At 67.9% G+C, this 20,994-nt stretch overlaps 2 protein-coding genes across 3 annotated transcripts; one reads left to right on the top strand and one right to left on the bottom strand.

Annotated features, from left to right (window-relative positions):
• Nucleotides 1–2,777: 2,777 nt before the first annotated feature.
• CCDC188 (coiled-coil domain containing 188) lies at nt 2,778–7,208 on the top strand. The gene is made up of 9 exons (XM_055550193.1): nt 2,778–3,882; nt 4,137–4,244; nt 4,342–4,503; nt 5,069–5,125; nt 5,244–5,303; nt 5,395–5,459; nt 5,635–5,692; nt 5,804–5,853; nt 5,941–7,208. The coding sequence occupies exons 1-9, from the start codon at nt 3,136–3,138 to the stop codon at nt 6,125–6,127; spliced, it is 1,494 nt and encodes a 497-aa protein (XP_055406168.1). The 5' UTR covers nt 2,778–3,135; the 3' UTR covers nt 6,128–7,208.
• On the bottom strand, nt 6,764–20,733 carry ZDHHC8 (zinc finger DHHC-type palmitoyltransferase 8). 2 transcript variants are annotated; one of them, XM_055550191.1, is made up of 11 exons: nt 20,558–20,733; nt 14,095–14,216; nt 13,788–13,945; nt 13,373–13,545; nt 13,067–13,169; nt 12,546–12,637; nt 12,300–12,441; nt 11,985–12,105; nt 11,802–11,911; nt 10,064–11,028; nt 6,764–7,658 (listed from the first exon to the last, which is right to left on the bottom strand). In XM_055550191.1, exons 1-11 carry the CDS (start codon nt 20,659–20,661, stop codon nt 7,433–7,435), a joined length of 2,316 nt encoding a protein of 771 aa, XP_055406166.1. In that variant the 5' UTR covers nt 20,662–20,733; the 3' UTR covers nt 6,764–7,432. The 2 variants fall into 2 exon arrangements, with proteins under 2 accessions (XP_055406166.1, XP_055406167.1); XM_055550192.1 differs by lacking the exon at nt 6,764–7,658 and adding an exon at nt 8,932–9,229.
• Between the last annotated feature and the right edge of the window lie 261 nt (nt 20,734–20,994).

Here is a 20,994-nt window from a genome sequence, read left to right as displayed (position 1 = left end):
CTGACCCCCAGCTGCGGCCTCTGAGACGGACCCACCGTGGGAGGACCCCACAGGCATCTGCTCGCCCTTCAGCTGCACCCCACTCCCAGGGCCTGGCCCGGCCTACTCCCTGTCCATCAGGCCAGGGCGGGGCGGGGGCCCCCAGCAGGCAGTGGCTGGTGTCCACTCCCCTGCAGTGCGCTGGCCCTAGTTTGGGCCAGTCAGTCCACAGGCTGCCCCCCTCACTCAGCCACTCCTGGTGGACCCATCCTCCTGGCTACGGGTCTGGCCACTCCCTTGCGCCCCAGGAGGGCACCAGACCAGCCTTGGAGTCCACGAGGCCCAGCCTTGGGCCAGCGGTGTCCATCACAGACTCGGACCCCCAGGCCCTGGGAGTAGCCTGAAGGCCCAGAGAGGGGGGGGTCCCCAGCCTGGGGCTGCCCCAGGAAGCCTGCAGGCCCGAGCGTCTGAGGAGGGGGTGGGTCCGTGTCAGGGGCCTGCCTTGGGGGTGCGAGGAGGGGGTTTCCCCTGAAGGCTGTGGCTGGCCCAGGGGCCCCGAGCCCCACGTGCCCCGGGCCTGTTGACCCACTTGGGAAGCAAGCCTGGGGCCCTGGACATTGGGGCCACAAGGAAGCCAGGCCGGGCAGGAGGTATGTGGCCTCCAGGCCGCTCCCTCGCGGCCCAGCCGTGTTCGCAGGACCAGGCTCCCCGAGGCCCCCGGGCGTCACAGCACCTTGGGCAGGGAGCGGCCGCCATGGCAACTGGCGTCCAGGGAGGCACGCTGCCTGGTAACAAGGGCCGCGTCTCCCCGTGACGCTCGAGCTGGCCCAGCTTCCCGCTGCGGCACAGAACTCGGCCACAGGGACTCACCCCCAACCCCTACTGAGCCTCCTGGGGCCTGGACTCGATTTGGGTGTGTGGGGGCACCCCCACGCTAGTGAGATTTGCAGGGCGCTCTGCCGTGGGCATGTGTGTGTGCGCACACGTGTGCTCGGTCATGTCCAACTCTGCGACCCCATGGTCTGTCTGTGGAAATGCCTTCATAGCTGGGGTTCCCTCTGAGAGCCTGCCACCCCCTGGGCCACGCCTAGGCTCAGGGCCACACTGCAAGGGCCACAGGGACGGGGCGAGGAAGGGTTCAGGGTGTGGGATCTTCAGGGTTCGGAGCCACCACCAAGCTTCCCGGGCAGGGCACAGCGAGGCACAGGCTGCGTCCAGGAGCGGGTTCCAGGCAGTTGGGGGAGGCTCCGGTGCCATTGGGCGTCCCAGGCACCCCCTCCTACAGACCACCCTGGGGGCCCAGGTGAGACGTGAGGCCGCCGCCAATAGTTCCCGGGGTGTCTTTGCTGTCAGTACAGGGGCCCCGTCTCCACGAGGAGCTCCTCTCCCCCACATTGAACATTCCCCAGCACCTGCTGGCTCCTGATGGGACGGTGCCCCACCTCACCCCGCGGGTGCCATCTTCTCCAGCGGGGAGTGGGCTCAGGAGGCCATGGGGGCCTGAGTTGGGCTCCTGGCCCGTCTTTCCCGGCCCCTCCCAGCAGAGCCTGTTGCTAGTGCCCAGATGCACCCCCAGAAACACAGAGCAGCCTGCCGGGGCCAGGCCACGTGCGTCCAACTGGGCACAGCCTGTGGGCAGTGTGTGCCCCTCCTCTGTGGGTGCTCCGCACTCAGCGGGGGCGCCAGACCACCAGCAGACGAGGGGTATTGGCGGACTTCTTCAGACAGGAAGCGGGGGCTGACCGCACCTGGGTGTGGACAAGGCAGGGCTGCTGACCCGAGCTGGCTAGGGGGCGGCTCAGGGGGCCACCCAGCACGTGCGAGAGTCAGCAGGTGGCAGGGGACCCACAGGCAACTCCCCAGGCTGGCCCCCTCCAGACGTCTGCCCAGAGAACTCCCCGGCTGCTAATGGGGAGTAGCAGAGCCCTTAACCATTCCTGGCAGGAAAGCCTTCCAAACAGAAGATCCTGAAGCAGAAGCAGCAGGAAGTGAAAGCTCCCCTCCCGCCCCAAATTCACTTTGTCTCTAAAGGAGAACAGGAAGCTCTAAGAAAAGACTAGGGAGAGGCAGAGAACAATGGAGACGTCCTGGAACGTTATAGCAGGGTCTCCCATGGGGAAGGGCCTGAGCTACCAGGAAACACCGTCTGACCGGCCCAGCCTCACAGGCAAGCAGCCTGAGGTCAGAGGGAGCTGCCAGCTGATCCCCAGGGCTCTCCTGATCTAGCTCCCCACACCAAGGCTAAAGCAAACACCCGTCAGCCGGGCCTGGACCACTTGGCTGGCCCTTCCGGGTGGGTCTCTGTGGTCTCGCTGGGCTTGTCAATCCCTTCCAGGAGCTGGGGACCCATCGGATGACCAGAGCCCCCCCTTCCCCGTGACCTGGAATCTGAGAGCAAGGTCACAGAGGATCCAGAGAGCAGCGAGAAAGTCACCGCCCGACACACAAGCATTGTTCAGACCTCCTGGTAAGAGCCCACAGGCCCAAGCAGGCCCCCCGGGCTCAAGCTAGCCCAGAGCCCAGGGTCACGTTGCCGAGGGTCAAGGACGCAGGGACGGCCGGGGTCTGCAGCTGTGTCCCCCACACGGGCACTCAGGCTTCCGCCAGCCCTCCTTTCTGAGGAAGCTGCTTGCGGATGTGCTTCTGTGAAGCGAGGGAGGAAACTGAAATAGCGGGCTGTGAGCTGGGGGCTCCAGGAGTGGGGGTGCCGTGGAGGGCGGGGGTGCAGTGGGACAGAGAGCGGGACACCGCATGATGCTGTTAGGAGGGGAGGGGAGGGTGGGGTGCCGGATCCAGCTGTCGCTCAGTCCCTGAAAAGACCCCTGAAGTGGCGAAAAGCTGGACCAGAGTCCAGCCACTGAACAGGCCATGGCCATGAGTTGGTGACTCAACCTTGGATAACAGTCCTTGTGGGACCACTGAATGTTCAATAAATGACTTAAAAAAAAAAAAAAAAAAACCTTGGAGATTCACAGGTGAAAAGGTCAGGCTGTGGGATGATCTCTTCTGGGTGGAGAGAGGCATGGCCACTGCCTCCAGGAAGGCCTCAGCCTTGGGGCTCTCGGGTGGGACAGGGCCACATTGGACTCCTGCTGCTGTTTGACTTTGCTTTTAGCTCACGGCTGCAGGACCTGCTGTAGTTTAAGAAAGTAGCTGATGGGACGTGGTGGGAGGGGCCCGGTCAGCCCTGCTCCAGCCACAGCCCCAGCCCATTATGACCTCCCTGGTCCTGCCCAGGCCTTTGTGACTGTCGCCCCTGAGGTGCCTCTGAGCCATGACACCCAGAGCTCCCTTAGTAAGAGGGTGGTAGGACAGGCCAGGCCAAAGCCTGGACCTGGGGTCAGGAAGGGGTCACAGGGAGGAATGGAGGGGCCAAAAACCCTGGGACCCTGTGGCCACACCCACCCCCAGTGCCCCCAGCCCCCAGCTCCGGGCAGCCACGGGGGGTGCCTGGACCCACCCTGCCCGGGGTTCACCAGGTGGCCCTGCATGGCGCCTCTCAGCCCCACCCACTTGATGGAGACTGCCAGGCCTTTCTCAGCCCTGGGGACAGGGGGTGGGGGGCCCAGGGTCGGGGGCGAGGTACCCGGGAACTTCATCACAAGCGAGGACGGCGAGCTGCAGCGACAGAGGCCGCAAGACCCGGCAAGGATGAGACAAGGACAGATGGACACCAGGCTAGGGTGGGGCTGGGCCCTGCACTCCAGCCACGAGCAAGAGCAAAGGGCTTCCCGGCAGGTGGCAGGGCCCAGCTCAGGGCCCCGGCCCTGCCCGTGCCCACCCCTGATCCCGGGCACAGGGGCCTCGGCCTCACCCAGGGCAGACCCCCCCCAGCTCCAGGGTATTCCCCTGGGGCCCGCAGAGCCGTCCTTCCTCCAGCTGGAGCAGGAGAACCAGAGTCTGGTGAGCACTGGGCCCCGGCCCTGCCAGACCCCACGCCCCACAACCGTGCCCCGCCAGACCTTGCGCCCCGGCCCCATCAGACCCCAGCACACCGAGGACCTGCCAGACCCCATGCCCCAGCCCTGCCAGACCCCATGCCCCACACCCGGGCCCCACCAGACCCCGCGCCCTGACCCCGCCAGGCCCACGCCCTCCCCCCAGCCCCACCCCAGACACGGCTGTCCCCATCTCCCCATCTCTGTGCCCCACCCCAGAAGAGGCAGAACCAGGATCTGCGGGAGCAGCTGGGGGCCCTCCTGGGGCCGGGGCAGCAGTTCCTGCCCTTGTGCCCCGAGCACTCGAGCTGCACGGCCCTGGCCTGGGTGAGTGCGGGGCGGGGCACGGCCCCGGCAGGACTGCGGGTGGCACTGTGGAGCGCCTTGTGGCTCCATGCGCTCCCCCCACCCCACTCCCAAGCAGTCCATGACCACGGGCGCTGCCGATGGCCTTGGGGCTGAGCCGGAGGCTCCTCCGCAGCCCCCTGAGCAGGCCTGCGCCCAGCCCTTGGAGGACAGGGCCCCTCTGCAACTGCTGCGGCAGGAGCTGTGCAGGGGCGAGGAGTCCTTCGTGCAGCAGTCCCAGGTGGGCCGGGGAGCGGGGGGAGGGGAGGGGACGGGATAAGGCGGGGCCAGGGCTGGGAGGGGAGGGGACGGGGCGGTGGGGGGAGCGAGGAGTCCGTGCTGCAGCCCCAGGTGGGCCCGGGGGCGGGGCCTTGGAGGGCGGGGTCGGGATGGGGAGGAGCCAGGGAGTCGTTCCTGCATCAGTCCCAGGTGATCCGGGGAGCGGAGCCGGGGGCGGGGCCAGGCCGCGGAGGTGGGGAGGAGTTCGTGCTGCAGTCCCTGGTGGGCCGTGGGCCCAGGGGGCAGGGCGGGGGCGTGGCCCGCATGGGGCGGGGTCTGGATGGGGCGGGGCCAGGCACTCGTTCCTGCTTCAGTCCCAGGTGATCCAGGGGGCGTGTCCAGGAGCGGGGTGGTCGGGCCGGGGCGGGGCCGGGGCGGGGCGGGGTGGGGGTGGGGACCGGGGCCGGAGAGGAGGAGGAGTCCGTGCCGCAGTCCCTGGTGGGCCCGGGGGGTGGAGCGGGGCGTGATGGAGAGGGAGCCGACCACCCTCCAGCCCTACCTCGGCCCACACTGCGCCCCCTCCCCAGAACGAGCTGCAGCAGATCCGACTGTCCTTTGAGAGGAAGAAAATGGCTATCACCGAGGTGCCACCTGCAGGGGTGGGTGGGGGCGCCGGGCGGGGGCTCCACCTGTGGAGAGAGGCGTCCAGCACGGGTCCTGCTCCATCCTGAGGGCGTGACCCAGCCTCGCCCCTCCCACCAGGTGTGGGACGGCGTGGCTGAAGTACACATGGCCCTCAACAACCAGGCCACCGGGCTTCTGGTAGGTCCCCAGAGGCGCGAAGCCCAGAGGATGAGCAGGCGGGGAAGGGGAGGGCGAGCAGAACCCCCACTTTACCCTCTCTGGCCCCCAGAACCTCAAGAAGGACATCAGGGGCGTGCTGGACCAGATGGAGGACATCCAGCTGGAGATCCTGGGGTGATGTGGGGGCTGGAGGCCCGGGGGCGGGGGCTGGCTGAGCTGAGGTAGTGTCTGGGTCAGGGTGCGGTGCACCCGTCCCTGACGGGTCCCCAGTTCCCCAGCGCCAGGGCAGTGGTGAGGGCTGAGGAGGGGGTATACCTATGGTGCTGACTGCAGCACCCCCGCCCCCCAGGGAACGGGCCCAGTGTCGCACCCAGGCCAGGAAGGACCAGAAGATGGCATGTAGAGGGGTAAGCCCCCACCCCCTCCCCCACCCTCCCGGAAGCCGCGCTCGGGCAGCCGGGAAGGAGGCGGGTGAGCAGGCCTGCCCTGACCTCACCGGCTCGGCCCCTCCTCCGCAGAAAGCGCGGCTGCAGCTGGGATGCTCCGAGGGCCTCAGAGGCCAGCTCTGGTAGGTGGCCCAGCCTGCGCAGGGACCGAGCCCAGTGCCCAGGGCCCGTCCCCGGGCGCCCCGCCCCCTGACCACCGCCGCCCGCAGGCTGCTGGCCCTGAGGCTGCTGCTGGGCGCTCTGTTGGCCTGCACCGCCGCCTACGTGTACGTGGTCGACCCCGCGCCCTTCGAAGGGATGGTGCCGCCCCTGCTGAGCCGCGCCGCTGTCTGGAAGCTGCGGGCCCTGTTGGGCCCGTTCCTGCGCCTCGAGGTGGATGGCTTCCTGCCCTTCTAGGCCGGAGGCCCAGCGGCCCCAGCGAGGAGGAAGCCAGCAGGCCGGCGCGGCCCCCAGCGCCCAGCGGCCGCGCCGGCCCCCGTCCACGGCACTGCAGCGCACCGTCCCCGCCCGGAGGCCTGGAGAAGGGAGGGGGCGGGGGCTGTCCTGAGGGCCGGGCCTGCGGCCGGACATATAGTCGTGACTCTGGGCCTGTGTGCTTGTTTCCATGGATTACCGAGGCTGGCGCTGCTGGAGCCTGTGACGCCTTCCCGGGCTGATCTTGCAGCGAGGGTCCCCGGGGTGGCGCCCCTCTCTGGCACCCCTCACCCACCTGCTGCGGGGGTAGCCTCTCCGCAGCCCCCTTGTCACCAGGAGGGGGGAGGGAGCCCCAGTGAAAGTGAGCTCCCCAGGCCTCATCCCCAGGAGGGCGGACCTCGGGGAGCAGGTTCTGTCCCACAGGTGCTGCTGAACCCAAACAACCCGCATGCCTGTCTGGCCTACCACCCGCCTCCCACACCTGCCCAGCCACCACCCAGCGCCCTCCCCCCCATTCCTGTTTACCTCCCCAACCCCAAGCCTGTCCAGTCCAGGCTTGAAGGACAGGGGCACCACGATGGTGGACAGAACCATGGAGGTAAAACACCAAAGATTTTATTTACTGCATTAAACTGGGGCGAGGGAATACCTTTTAGAACAAGAGACCAGATTTGTGGCTGCTCGTCCCCACGTGGGAGAAACAGCTCTGCTGGCAAGAGAGGCGGGCTGGCCAGGGCCCCACCCCGCCCCTGGGGGCGTCAGGGGGCCCAGCTGGCTGGGGGCTGCAGGGCTGGGGATGGCGGGGCCCTCTGAGTACCCCAGGTGTGCAGAGAAGGAAGGAAGACCGTCGGGGCAGGGCTGGCGGGCTGGGGTCTCCTCTGGCTGGCTGCTGCAGGAGCTTAAGGCATCCGTTCATGTGCAGGGTGCAGGGGGAGGCGGCAGTGCAGAGACCTGCAGGGGCTGCCTGAGACCCCCACCTGGCCCGGCCCAGCCCACAGAGGCCGGGCTCCCTGGGAAGGAGGGGAGTTGGCGTAAAGTGCTTGGTCAGGCAGGGGGCCGGGTATGGGGGCAGCGACAGCCCAGAAGGCTGTGGTGGCCCCTGCAGCTCGGGGGCCCCCGCCTGGGGGGTCTGACCCTCTGCGGCGGGCGGGGGCCTCCTGAGCCGGGAGGGCGCAGGGTCACGGGCCCTGGCAGGCTGGGGGTCAAGTCAAGCTGTGGCTGGTGGAACGGAGGCCCTGGGGCCCCTAGGGTCCACAGCAGCCCGGCCCTCCGGGGCCCCAGAGTGGCCTACTTGGTGCCCCGCTCGGGCCCCGAGAGGCTGGGGAAGAGGCTGGAGGCAGCCAAGTGCAGCCGGCACACAGCCCCCCGGGGAGGCGCCCCTGGGGCTGGGCTCCAGGGGGCCCGCAGCGGAGGGCGGTCCTCTGGGAGGCCGAAGTGGCACAGGTGCAGGCCAGGGGGCGCCCAGGGCTGGCCGCGCCGCCCCCATCCACGGCTGCAGGTGCCGATCCAGCCCCTGCGGGTCGCAGCGTCCAGTGAGAGAGAAGCAGAAAGGCGGAGGTCAGCGGACCAGGCCCTACCCCCGGGCCTCCAGTCCCCGAAAGGCTGTGGATTCCCTTCACCCTGCCCACCGTGCGTCTGAGGAGGGGCGCAGGGACCGGTCCAGCTGCCCAACATCCCAGCCACAGGCACCCCCTGCTCAGGGGCCCCGGGGCGGCTCAGCCCAGCTCCCCCAACACCCTGTTACTTCCAGGGTGACACAGACATGGGAGGCCACACACCCCTGCCCGGCCTCCAGCCTGGCACCAGTTCAGGAGCGCCCACACAGAGCAGCCAGGCCCGGACAGGCTGCCACCCCCTCTCCCGCGGCCTGACCCCTCTGCCCCACCAGGAGCCCTGGTCTTGCTCAAGGAAAGGACCCAAGTGACTCTTTTTCTTTTTTTAATAAAATTATAGATATATCGATGTAGATATAAAAACATAGAACAGACACAATGCAAGCGGACGCTGCCGTGTGCTTACTCTCGGGTCCCTGGCACCAGATGAAACTCCAAGCCCTCCCGATGTGCTTCCCACGTGGGCCCCAGGCTCCAGCGGGGCCTGGGCTTTGCGTGCCTTGGGTGGGGGTCTCCAGTTTGCAGGGAGGGGGCTCGGGGTGGCCTGGGCCCCCAGGGGCGGCATTGGGCCTCCTGTCTGCTCCCCCAGCCCCCGTTGCCTCCCACAAGAGCGTAAAGCAGAGGTTAAGGCTTCAATTAAAGCGTGTTTCCAGGCGGGGCAGGGGAGGGGGACGGCAGGGGCCTGAGCGTTGACACGTGGGACGCAGCATGGCAGCTCAGAGCACAGACGTGGGAATGCGCCCACCAGCGGGGGTGAGACGAGACACATGGAGCCAGGACCCCACCCACAGCTGGCTGTCTGTCCGTCTGTCCACCTGTCTGTCAGAATAGCTGGGTGCCTGTGGGCTGGGCCCATGCTCCCTGTGGGAGAGCTGGCCATGCCAAGCTACAAGCTTGCAGCAGGTCCCTGAAAGGCAAGGGGTAGGGGCAGCCGGGCAGCGGGGCCCTCGACCAGGGGCTCAGGCCTCTCTCCCCGTCTCTGGGCCACGGGAACCCACGCAGAAGGGAAGCGGGTGGGGCCGGCCGGGTGACAACCTCAGGGGCACAGGTGCGCTCCATGCCTCTCGCCGCCCCAGCTCACGGGAGCAGAACCACCAACACGCAGGCCCTGCAGCCCCATGGCCCGCGGCCCCGCAACACCTGGTGAGCAGGTGTGGACGGGCGGCCGAGGACGAGGGACGGGCCACGGAGGCATGGCTTTCCTCGCCGAGGCATCCGCGCCAGGGGCAGAGAAGCTGGGAGGGGTGGCCGCGGGGGGTCGTGGTTCCCATGGTGCTCGGCGACGGGGGCAGTCGGTCCTCACACCGAGATCTCGTATGTGGTCCCACCCACGCCGGACACCTTCTTAACCAGCGTGTGCCGGGCGGGGCTGGCGGAGGGCCCCGGGGGGCCAGGGGCCGGCCCCAAGCGGGTCAGACCCGGGGACTGCCCATTAAGCTTACTTGGGGGGGTCTTCAGCTGAGGGTGGTCCCTGCATCGAAACAAGCAGACACACGCACACTGTGAACACGGGTACACGGCAGAACACGGCCAGCGGAGGCAACGGACAGAGGACACAGACAGACGGAACCCTGGGCAGCCTCTGCCTCTGAGCTAGACAGTCCCACGTGGAGATGGGGGGCGGGGGGTGGAGAACAGACATCTGTCAGAACAGCCACCATCCCTTCCTTCCCAGGCTGCTCAGCACAGACCAAGAGCACAGGGAGGCCAGGTGGACCCTGGCCAGTGCATCCGTGTCCTGGCGCCCTGAGCTGGGGAGCCCACAGTCACCCTCTGACCTCCTCCTTGCTCCCTCTGAGGAAAGAGAGGGGCTGCCCTTCAGCCCTGCAGCCACTGGGCACTGACCAATAGCATGGACCTTGCCGCCCGCTGGGCCTGTCACCCAGCCTGCCTCCACCCCCGCCCGAGCCTCCCTTTGCCCGTCTCTGAGCAGGGAAGGCCCTGGACGGCCAGGACCATGGTGCCCAGAGTGCATATCCCGCTGCAGGATGACATCACCCTGACTTGGCCTTCTGAACTCGGGCAGTTGACCATCTCTAGAAAGACCCAGGATGCCCCAAGCGCTGGGTTTGTCAGCCCGGGAAGGGTGCGGGCTGTTGGCTCAAGGTGCAAAATCACCTGCCCCCACCCCAGGGTGTCCAGGGCGTCCTTGGAGCCGGTGACCCTTACGCTGGCCAGCAGGAGCCTCCAGGCCGGGTGAGGCCCACCCCCCAGGGTAGCCTCAGGCCTCCTGGGCAGCCTCCCAGCCAAGAGCCCCGCAGACCCCTGCCCCGTGCCCGGTGGCCAGCCACACTCCAGCACCCACCTCTGCACAGCCAGCGAGGGCGGCGGTTCCGGGAGGTCCGCATGGATGAAGGCGACGGCCTTGGGGCCGGCATAGGAGGGTGAGCAGGGGGTGCCAGGTGGGGACGGGGGCACCTGGTGCGCCGGCGACCTGTGTGGGCCGCTGGAGGGACGGGCCCCTGGGCCACCGCTACTGGCCAGGTCTGTCTGCAGGGAGGAAGAGGAGGTCCGTGGTGCCCGGCTCACCGCGCTGGACAACGAGGACAACGAGGTCTGCAGAGCGGGGTTGCGGGCGCCCCCGAAGCCAGGCCCGGCCACCAGGTCATCCCGGGAGCCGCAGCGCAGCCCGGGGCCGCGTGGGCCCTCGGACAGCACGCCGGCCTGCTGCAGGCTGTAGGAGCTGGGCGTGTCATAGACTCCCGAGTCGCCGAAGAGTGAGTCGGCCTGAGAGCGCAGCAGCCGCTCCCGCTCCTCCCTGTCCTTGCGCTCCTGGATGGAGGCCATGATGGTCCGGGATAGGTTGTCGTAGCGCACCGGCGAGGGCTCCCGCGGCCGTGGGCCCAGCACCGGGCTGAAGCTGCGGGGCGGCGGCCGTGGCGGGTCACCTGGAGCCCCCGCGTGCAGGTAGGGCGAACGGTAGCCGGGAGCGCCAGCTGCAGGGTGGGCCGGGCAGGCGTGGCCCCCAGGGGAGCCGGGGTTCAGCAGGCTATCGTAGGACAGGCTGCCATTGCGGTTGGGCAGCGCATGGGGGGCAAAGAGGCTGCGGTGGGGCGTGGGGGGCCCACCCTCGGAGCGCAGGGGCTGCAGGGCCACGTGGTCCCCGCCCCGCCGACTGGCCGCCTTGAGGCTCAGGGAGCGCAGAGCGCCTGAGAAGGTGTCAGCCGCGCTGAGGGGCGGGTAGTCAGGCAGGTCCAGGCTGGGCTCGGACGCAAAGTCCAGGCTGTGGATGCTGTCCTCCCCCAGCGTCAGGGAGTCGGTTCCCGTGACCTGCAGGGAGAGAAGGCACATCCATGTCTGCTCACCCCAGGCCCTGCCAGATGCCCTGTGCCCTCTGGGAAGCTGCCATCAAGTGGCGACAGGTGCAGCGACGAGCTGCTCCCAGAAGACTGCAGTCCCCTTGCCCCTGGAGGGAAGAGCCCAGGGTGGGCACGGCAGTGTGGGTGGCCTCAGGGCACATGGACAACCAGCCAGACCCTCTGTAGGATCCAGGACAACCCCAAGAAGGAGGCGACCATTCTAAGGGCCACCGGACCCTGGCCAGGCAGGCCATCAGTCCTGGGGGAGCTCCCTGGGGATCCGGGCGTGCTGGCCCATCACAGGCCTGCCCTCCAGTGGCCATGAAGAAAGCATGCAGCCCGGGGACCTCAGGGCTCTTGTCCTCTGCTCAGGCCGCCTACCGACCCATGTGAACGCAGAGAATAAATGTGCTTCCTCAAACAATCTCAAATTCCTCTGAAGCCTTCGCGCGGGGGCCCTGAAGGCCTCAGGCAGTGACTAACGTGAAATTCCAGGCGCCCTGCACACAGTGCTTCCGGGGACAGCGCCCACAGTGGCCCGGGGAACAGCCGAGGCAGTAGGCAGGCAGGCCAAGGCCAAAAGGACCAGGACACCCTGCCCCAGACGGCACGCTAACCCTCTGTGACCCAGAAGGGGTCTTCCCGAGGGCCTCGCGGGGGCGGGGCCTCCTCGGGTAGGAACTCCTGGGGGCGGGGCCTCCCGGGCAGGGCCTCGGGACCCCGGGCGGGGCCAGGCTTCCTCACCTGCTCCGCCGGCCCGCAGAATGGCGCCTTGGGACCCGTGGGAAAGGCGGGCCGGAACTTGTACATGGCGGGTGTCGGGGGGCTGGTCCTCTGCGCCGACAGGGCACTCTCTGGAGGAGAGGGGCCACGGTCAGGCTGGGATCGCTCGGCGCCCCTCCCTCCACTCGGGTGCTCCCACCTCACCAGCACTGCCCGGGCGCGGGGTCTGCAGGTCGCTGCCAAACGTGCCAGCCTCCACCTTAGGGGGCAGTGGCGGCCCCAGGTCCAAAGGCTTCTCATCCAGCCGGTCCAGGCTGCCCTTGGACTGGAAGGGGATATGGTCAGTGGTGTGCAGGGTACCGGCCAGGGGCAGGGCTTTATTGGGAACTCCATCCTAGCGCCCAGGACCCTGACCCTTCCTTTGTTCGGCTCGGTGGTCCTCTTCCTTCTACTTCGTGGTCCCGCCAACCTGGCGGCTTCCCGCAGCTCCCCATCCCCCGCCCACCCCTGGGCGCCCACCTTGCTGCGGCCCAGGCCAGCCTTCAGCCCATTGTCACTAAGCTTGACCTTGAGCGGTGGCGCTCGCTCCAGGAGCTCCGGCCGAAGGAAGGGCGGCTTCAGGCGAGCAGCCAGCGGCAGCCGGGGCGGCTCCACCACATACCTGCGCCAGGGCAGAGGGTCAGTGGCCAGGGCGGCCCTGCTCGAATGCGTGCCGAGGGGAGGGCCCGCCAGGCGAGAGCAGATTGGACAGGCTGAGAGCCTCACCGGGGCGCCAGGGGGCTGCACAGCACGTGCTCCACGTTCCCGTAGCAGCCGCGGGTGAAGGGGTTCACGCCCCCACGGAACTTCCCCGTCACCTGTGGATATGGAACCCTTCAGCCAGCCTGGCCACCCAGGGTCAGCCAAGGAGGGAAGACAAACACGGACAGTGGGGTTCCTCAGAGGTCAGTTGGGCAGCGTCAGCACAGGGGTGTCCCCCACCTAGGTCACCAGGACCTGTCCCTGCATGCAGTGGAACTTCTAGTTTGATTCACTGGTGGCCACAGTGGCCACCGATGGGGGTGTGGAGGGGTACAGGGCAGGTGAGACCCTACGTGCCAAACCCCACTGGGAGCTCCAGGGCTGGAGCCTCCCCCAGCACTGCTGCACATCAGCCAAGGGCCCCCAGGCCCCTGCTCCGACCATGCTCCTGCACGTCATCGTGTGGCCCGGGCTCCTCGCTCAGCCGGTTGGGGACCCGCCCACACCCATCCGTCAAGAATGCGTGGCACCCCCCAGGTCTGCACCTGCTCGTTGGTGGTGCGGCCCCGAGTGACCAGCACCACGTGGAAGCCCGTGAGGCCGACGACGGGGATGAAGAAGAGGCCGGCCACACACATGACGGCCATGCTGGCCCGTTAAGGCCAATGGCCAAGGGCGAGGACGGAGCAGCTGCCTCTGGCTAGACGGCTCAGGCCCTCCCCACCACCCCACTCAGGAAAGGGGACCCACTCCCCGGGGGCTTCCGGGCTCCGCCCCAGCCCTCTGGGCCTCGACTTCCTCGCGAGATGTGTCCCCGGCCCACACCGCCTTTGTGGTCAGGCCAAGGATACGTGATGGTGGTGTGGGCGGCGCCCAGCCCCTCCGCGTGGTTCAGCACGTAGACCAGCCCGAAGGCGACGACGCCCACCATGTGCGCGCTGAGCGACAGCAGAAACAGGAAGAAATAGCGGTAGTTGCGGCGCCCGATGCAGTTGTTGACCCAGGGGCAGTGGTGGTCGAAGTCCTGGGTGGGAACAGCGCGTCAGCACTCGGGTGGGGGACGGGGTGGGGTGGGGCGGAGGCCGGACCGCAGGCGGAGCAGAGGCGGGGCCAGACCGAGCAGAGGTGGGGCGGAGTCAGGGGTAGGGTGGGGACGAGCAGAGGTGGGGCCAGGGCAGGGCGGGGTGCAGAGGAGGGGCGGGGCCAGGGGTGGAGCAGAGGTGAGGCGGGGGGGGGGGGGGGGGGCGGCGGGGGGCGGGGCGTCACCTCCACGCAGTTGTCGCAGACGCTGCAGTGGGAGCACCGAGGCGGGCGGTAGAAGTGGCAAGTGGCGCACCACTTCATACGGACCTGGATGCCCCGCACATCCACGTTCTTGTACAGCGGGGCCCGGAAGTCGTCCTCCTTGTCCTCGTCCTCATCCGCTGTGGGCCGGGGGGCAGCAGGAAATTGACCATCCTGGCAGGAGAGGCCAGCCCTTCCCCAGCCAGTCCGCTCCCGGCCGGGCTTGCCCTGTCCAGCCACTCACACTCGAGCGAGAGTGAGTGGGGAGCCGCCCCGCACAGGGCCCTACCTCGGGGGAAGACGCCAGGGTCCATGAAGGTAGCCATGCTGAAGTTGGCCAGGACAAAGAGGAAGAGGATGCCATTGTAGACGGGGACGGCTGGGGACACGGCGCGTGTCAACCATGGGCACCTGTGTCGGACAGCAGGGAGAGCTCAGTCTCGGGTGTGGCAGGTGTGTGGGGAGGGGACGTGGGGCAGCGGCCTTAGGCCACACACATGCGGTGCTCAGGGTGGCCACCAGAGCCAGCTCCCACCCAGGCACCCCCGAGCGCCTGCCAGGAACTCAACTTCCAGTTGAGAAAGCTGAGGCTCAGAGAAGGGCAGGAGGGGTTGGCCAGAGCCAAGCCTTGTCCTCCCATCCCCGCTGGAGATATTTCCTGGGTGCCCTGCCCCGGGAAAGGTGGACACAGAGGGTGAGAGCCCCTCTCTGCGCATGCAGTCTGATGGGCAGAGGCCAGTGACCCGCTGGGCAGCTCAGGCCAGCCCTGGGCCTCACTGAGACCTGTCCCTGGCCCAGCAGGCCCCTGCTTCCAGGGAGGTTCTGGGGTGTGGTGTGGGGAGCGGCCTTGGTCTGTAAATGCACAGTGCGGAGGGTGCGTGCCATCCCCTTTGGAGTGCAGTCTCAGGGCCTGGGCCTAGGTGCATCTGCACCCAGACAGCCTTGTCTCATTATCTTATGTATTTGTCTGTGGCTGTGTCAGGCCTCAGCTGCGGCACGCAGGGTCCAGGCGTGCGGGCTTCTCCCTTGTCGAGGTGTGCAGGCTCAGTAGCTGTGACCCACAGGCTGAGCTGCTCCGCAGCAGGTGGGACTCAGCTCCCCAAGCAGGCATCCAACCTGCATCGGATCGGCAGGCAGATCCTCAGCCACTGGACCCCCAGCGGCCCCAGTCCCTTCTTAGCTTGTCACCTTTCTCTCCGCAGGGCAGTACAGAATCCCTGTGGACTCTGAAGGCACATGCCCCTACCCCTTCGCCATCTCTCATCACCCCTCCACCATCTCTCATCACCCCTCCGCACTGGGCTCCAGGGCTGTCCCCTCTTCCAGTAAGCCTTCCCAGACTGCTAGCTCGCTGCGGAGGTCTTGCACATGTCCCTGGTGGACACTCTGGCACCAGAGTGTCTTCCTAGCCCTCACAGGCCCTGCCTGCAGCCCTCTCTGAGGATGTGCCTGGCCTCAGGCAGTGGCCCAGGGGCCCCTGCCTCCACCCTTGGCGGTTCCCTGAGTTTGCCCACCAGGCTACCCCGAAGCGCCTCTGGCTCCAGGCTCCCTGTCCCTCCTGTGCTGAGCAGGGGGCGCCCAGTGGGTCCGCTCTGCACACCCAGGCCCTGCATGGAGGCCAGGAGCCCCTGGGATCCCCGACACCGGCCTCAGGGACAGGCCCTGTGGCCACGCGTGAACGAGTCGTGTGGGCGGCCCTGGCCAGCCAACACTGGTCACACTGGCACCCAAGCCTGCCTTGGCCAGCTGCCAGCCCTGCCACCCCAGCAACCACCTCCGTGCGGGTAGAACTTCTCTATTTTTAGTGGAAAGCGAGAGGCTATTTAAAGACTCTGCTCCCACGGCAGCACACTGGGCGGGCTGGGAGCCGCGCGTCACCCCTTCCTCTTCTCCGGGACCCGCCGTGGAGGTGACACGCGGCCCAAGGACACAGCGTCTATGTGCCAGGCGGTCGGCCCGCCTCCACCGTGCCTGCCCACGGCCAGGAGCAGACTCCTTCCCCGCTCCCGTCCCTGCGCGCTACCCGGCACACAGGCGGCATTCGGTGCACGTTCGTGGCCTCTGGTCCAACGCCATTTGGAGGGTCGGCGGTGGGCCCCAGAGGCGTGCTCTGCCCAACGGGATGGGAGGGGCTACCGGCCCAGATGCCAATGGAGAGGGGTGGATGAGACAGAGCCAGGCCCGGCCAGGACCGGGGACAGGTGGGTGCTGCAGACCCGCCCTGGCGCTGAGAACTGGCTCCCCACGCGCCTTCTGGAGACGGCTGGCCGTGGCCTCCATGTGGAAGGAAATGTGCTCTCCTGCACTGGTGCCGTGGAGGAGCCAGCCCGCTCCCGAGGAAGGGGCCAGGACGGGAACAGACAGACACGTGGACGCAAGGTGCAGCAGGGTGGCACACCTGTCAGCCCCAATTCACTGTTGGGTGCGGGTATCAGGGTTGTTGCCCCACCCCCGGCAGCCCATGCCACCCTGTCCTCCCTGAGCCTCCGTGGCCCTAAGCGGCAGCAGGACCAGGGCGAGAGCTGCAAGGCAGCGGAGCCACCCTTGCCAGATGGCCTCTGCCCCGGACAGGCACCACCCGCCCCACAGCGCCCATGGGCAGCACGTCCCAGGGAGGGCACGGTGCGGCCTCAGCAAGGGCAGGGCAAGCCTGGGGGGACACGGGTTTTCTGACAGGGGCCTGAGCCCCCTCCATTCACCATCTCTAGCCCCCTAAGCTTAACTCGAACACAGGGTCAGGGGCTGCCCTGCACCCTAGCCCCCGTCCTTCCGCTCGCAACCTCCACCCGGGCGTGCCGAAAGGGGTCTCAGGCCTGGGTCCCCCACGGGGACCGGCTCAGTCACCAGTGCTGCCAGGGCCCAATTCAGCTAAGCAGGGGAGAGAACAAAAGAGCACACGTCCCTGTGAGCACGCACACAGGCACATGTGTGTGGACACTGCATAAGCATGCACACACACAGGATAAGTGCAACACGACAGCCAGGTGTGCACTGACATGTGTACGGACAAGCACACTCGTGCACACAGGACACGGGATCAACACGACAGCCAGGTGTGCACTGACGTGTGTACGGACAAGCACACTCGTGCACACAGGACACGTGATCAACACGACAGCCGGGTGTGCGTTGACGTGTGTACGGACAAGCACACTCGTGCACACAGGACACGTGATCAACACGACAGCCGGGTGTGCGCTGACGTGTGTACGGACAAGCACACTCGTGCACACAGGACACGGGATCAACACGACAGCCGGGTGTGTGCTGACGTGTGTACAGACAAGCACACTCGTGCACACAGGACACGGGATCAACACGACAGCCAGGTGTGCACTGACGTGTGTACGGACAAGCACACTTGTGCACACAGGACACGTGATCAACACGACAGCTGGGTGTGTGCTGACGTGTGTACGGACAAGCACACTCGTGCACACAGGACACGGGATCAACACGACAGCTGGGTGTGTGCTGACGTGTGTACGGACAAGCACACTCATGCACACAGTGACACATCCATACCCACAGACATGGACGCAGACACGTCCCCCTCCGGTGGACTCTCACCCCCGCCCTCTCTGGACCCTCGTCCGCTCCCCGTGGGCCAGGCAAGCATGAGGAGGGAGTGAGGAAGCATGCGCTAGGTGGGCAAGGCCTGGCAGGCACTGCCCAGGCATCTGAGCCTGCGCCAGGCTCCCGGGGGACCTCTTGGCCCTCGGGACAACCCCCCCAACCCCCTGGGGAACGGTGTGCTCCAGGACCCCCTGCCAGCTGGGGTTGGACACCGCCCACCACGGAAGCTGTGCTGCGGGCCCGGGCCGGCCCCCTCCCCCCGAGCCTCCCGTGACCCCACCTGGGCCGGCAGGAGGCCCCACCCAGTAGGATGGGGGTTCCACAGAGTAGCAAGCAGCCACGGCCAAATGTGGAATGGAAAATTTTAGCTCAGACGTTTTCATTTAAATCGGATTCTTCATTAACACCGGCTAATGAAGCTCAAGCACGGGGCAGCCAGAACCAGAGGGTGGGCGGCCACTCTGCCCTGGTCCGGCCAGGAGGGCCTCTGGCTTCCTGCACCCACCCCACGGACCCCCGAGCAGAGGAGGAAGGTGCCTCAGGGCACCAGGGCTCCTCAGGCCACACGTGGCAGGTCATGGCAGGGGGCTCACCTCTCCCTGCAGCCCCTGCCAGCGGGCCCATCTATGTGGGCCCACCGCAGGCTGGCTTGGTCCTAGGCCAGGCCTCATGGCCTGACTGGGCATAGGGACCACTCAGGTCCATCGTGCCTACCCCTCTGTGCGACATCCAGAGGGGAACCCAGTGGGTCCAGAGAGACAAGACAGCACAGCCCCCACATGGGTCCCAGCCCCACAGCCCCAGCTCTCTGATGCTCACAAGGTCCCTGTCACCCTACAGGGTGGCTCCAGGAGTGGGAAGGGGCAGGTCAGGGACCTGGCCTAGGGCTCTCAGACCCCCCTGACCCAGCACCTAAGCCAGCCTGGCACTGAGCCTTCTGGTGCCCAGGGGGACAGGACTGTTCTGAGAACCCAGGGAAGCTTCCTGGAGGAGGAGGGCTGCCGGGCAGCTCCCCTGTAGCATGCTGCCCTTCCTCAGCGGGGGGACCCCATCTCTGGGCATGCTCGCCATGCCCAGCCTCTCCTGGTGGCAGGTCTGAATGTCCTGCCAGCCAAGGTGCTCAGCAAGCTGGCCCAAAGCAGGGGTCCCCAGTCCCCTCAGCCTGGGCTCCCACTCCGAGCCACACCAGGAGCTGCTGTCCGCACCGACCTGCCTCAAACGGGCAGCTCATATTTCCTGAGCGCAGAAAGGGGCCAGGGGCCCCAGTGTCCAGCAAAGTCCATGAAGCAGAGAACACAGAGTCCCGATCCCATGGGGGCCCAAGGCAGGGTGGGGAGAGCCCCGGAGCGGGGGTCTGGCTCCACGCAGGGCCTGGGACCAGAGCTAGGGGGACGCAAGGCCTGTCCAAGGAAGGCACTGCCCGGTCCCCTGCCCACCCGGAACGGCCCACTGCAGGCGGCGTCACTGGGCCTGGGTGGCCTGGCAGAACCGCACGGCCTTGGTGGAGCCCAGCAGGGCTGGGCTGAGAGCAGGCCAGGGTCCTTGATGGTCACTCGGCCAAGAAGCACGGCCCGGGGGTGCAGGGAGGGTCCCAGGCAAGAGGACCGCTGCACCTGGACACGCCCCGCGCCCCCGCGCCCCCACCTTCCACACCAAGCTGCCCTGGGGCGCTGAGCACAGAGGCAGGGCAGGGACCCTGCACGCTCGCCCCTGGGGATGGGGCCATCGGGACCTTCTGAAACCAAGGGAAGCCACAGGACAAGAAGCCTTCCTTGGGTGGGGTCAGGGTGCTCTGAGCAGGAGAGGGGATGATGCTAAGCTCAGCTTCTTGTTAAACTTTTCCCTTACATCTCACAAGTTCTCGCCAAGAACACGAATTCCTTTTAAAGTCAGAAGGACTAAAGCTGAATTGCACTTGGGGGTGAGGAACCAGGACCAGCGAGCGGAGGCCAGGCTGCGAGGAAGCAGGGCTGAGGCTCTCCCGGGGAACCCCACCGGGGCCCAGAGGCCAGAGCAGGGAGCCCGCCCCCCAGAAGCTCCCGCGGGACACGTCCCCCCTCGGCCTGCGCCCGCTGCCCACAGCCAGCAGCATCTCAGTGACAAGAACACGTCTGCTCGCCAAAGCCAGAAATAAGCCCATCCACACAGCCTTTTTTAAACACGCTCCTGGCAGCCTGTGGCGCCCACCCAGCCCAGCAGGGCCCACTCGCCTGCAGGCGCCCACTGCAGCCTGGTCAGCCTTGGGCCGCTGCCCGCGTCCCTGCCGAGGGGAAAGGGTGCCCGGCTGGCTGCAGTCACCCTAAGCCTCAGGTCCCCAGAAAGGCTGGAGCGGTAGTTACTCCGGTCACCTGGCCATGTCCCAGTCTGGAAACCATGGCAGGAGGTGGCCGCAGACCTGCACGGCTAAAGCCGGGCTTCCCAACTGCTCCCTGTGCCTGGGGTGGGGGGCAGGGGGCAGGGTCACGACAACGCAGAGGGAACCTTGTCATCAGCACCCGCCTGGTCTGCACTAGCCCAGGACCGGCCGGCCCCCTGCCTCAAGGGTCCCAGTGCCCACTGGAACCAGAGTCCCTGGGTGTGGCCTGGTTGGGTCCTTTGGCCGTGACCATTGGGCCTTCCTGAGGAGGTCAAGGGAAAGAGGAGGGCACTGCCAGGCCAGCGTCGGCAGTGGCCGTGGGGCAGGCACGTGGCAGCTGGGCCAGGCCACACCTACACGGGAACAACTTGGCTGGGGCCTGGGGCCGGACGGCCAGGAGGGCACCTGGGAGCCACTGTCCACTGCTTGCAAGGGGGGGTGGTGGCCCTGGGTGGCCGGCGTCCCCTCCTGGGCCCACAGGGAGGGCAGGGCTGCAGCCACACCCCGTGCAGACCCACACGCACTCCGCTGCCCTGGGCGGGCGCCTTGCACCCAGGGGGGCCTGCCTGGGCACTCCGGGGTGGGGGGGCGGGGGCCTGCAGGATACCAGGGTCCTCACACCCAGGACTCACCTGGCTCTGCCTGGCTGGCATCAGCCATGGCCCAGGGTGGGGGCTCGCGGCGCCCACAGCCCTGTGCCCCCCACCCGGCCCAGCCCACTGTCCAGTCCCCGGTGGGGTCCAGTCCCGCCGGGCCGAGTCCAGCGCCCTGCGCGCAGCCCTGCCCCTTCTGGCCCCGGCGCCCGCCGCGGCCGACTCACGTGAACACGAAGAACAGGGTGCTGGAGCCGACCAGCAGCGCGGCCGCCGTGGCCACCGGGATGTACTTGGCGGGTTTGAGGCGCGTCCCGGGGCTGCGGGGCATCCTGGGTGCCGCGCCGCCGCATCCCTCCCCGGGGCCGGGCGGGCGGGGCCGGCAGGACGGGCAGGACCCGGCGGCGGCGGCGGCCCGGGAGGAAATCCCACCCCGCGGGCGCGGCGGCGCGGCGGCGTGCTGATGTCAGCGCGCCCCTTAAGGTGGACCGGCGCGGGGCCAGGGGCCAGGCGGGGCTCCTCGCGATCGCCGCCCCGCCCGCCCTCCCCGCCTATCGCTGGGGGCGGGGCCGGGCTCGGACCCTCCCGCCGGGGGGGGGGCCCCTCCGGGCCACTCCAGCCAGGAACCGCGACCCTGGGGTGCTGCGGCGGGCCGCGCACCTGG

Source organism: Bubalus kerabau, chromosome 16 (assembly GCF_029407905.1).
Source record: "Bubalus kerabau isolate K-KA32 ecotype Philippines breed swamp buffalo chromosome 16, PCC_UOA_SB_1v2, whole genome shotgun sequence".
NCBI classification, from domain to species: Eukaryota; Metazoa; Chordata; class Mammalia; order Artiodactyla; family Bovidae; genus Bubalus; species Bubalus kerabau.
Note: the sequence above shows the minus strand (reverse complement) of the source record. Positions and strands in the feature narration are given on the sequence as shown.

Excerpts from the sequence above, each read along its gene's own strand:
- CCDC188 (XM_055550193.1), top strand. The coding sequence starts at position 3,136 with ATGGGACGTGGTGGGAGGGGCCCGGTCAGCCCTGCTCCAGCCACAGCC. Across the intron at positions 4,504-5,068 it reads CCTTCGTGCAGCAGTCCCAG|AACGAGCTGCAGCAGATCCG; the intron begins GTGGGCCGGGGA and ends CCCCCTCCCCAG. Across the intron at positions 5,304-5,394 it reads ACCAGGCCACCGGGCTTCTG|AACCTCAAGAAGGACATCAG; the intron begins GTAGGTCCCCAG and ends TCTGGCCCCCAG.
- ZDHHC8 (XM_055550191.1), bottom strand. The coding sequence starts at position 20,661 with ATGCCCCGCAGCCCCGGGACGCGCCTCAAACCCGCCAAGTACATCCCG. Across the intron at positions 14,217-20,557 it reads ACCCTGTTCTTCGTGTTCAC|GTGCCCATGGTTGACACGCG; the intron begins GTGAGTCGGCCG and ends TGTCCGACACAG. Across the intron at positions 11,912-11,984 it reads CCCGCGCCCGGGCAGTGCTG|AGAGTGCCCTGTCGGCGCAG; the intron begins GTGAGGTGGGAG and ends CCTCTCCTCCAG.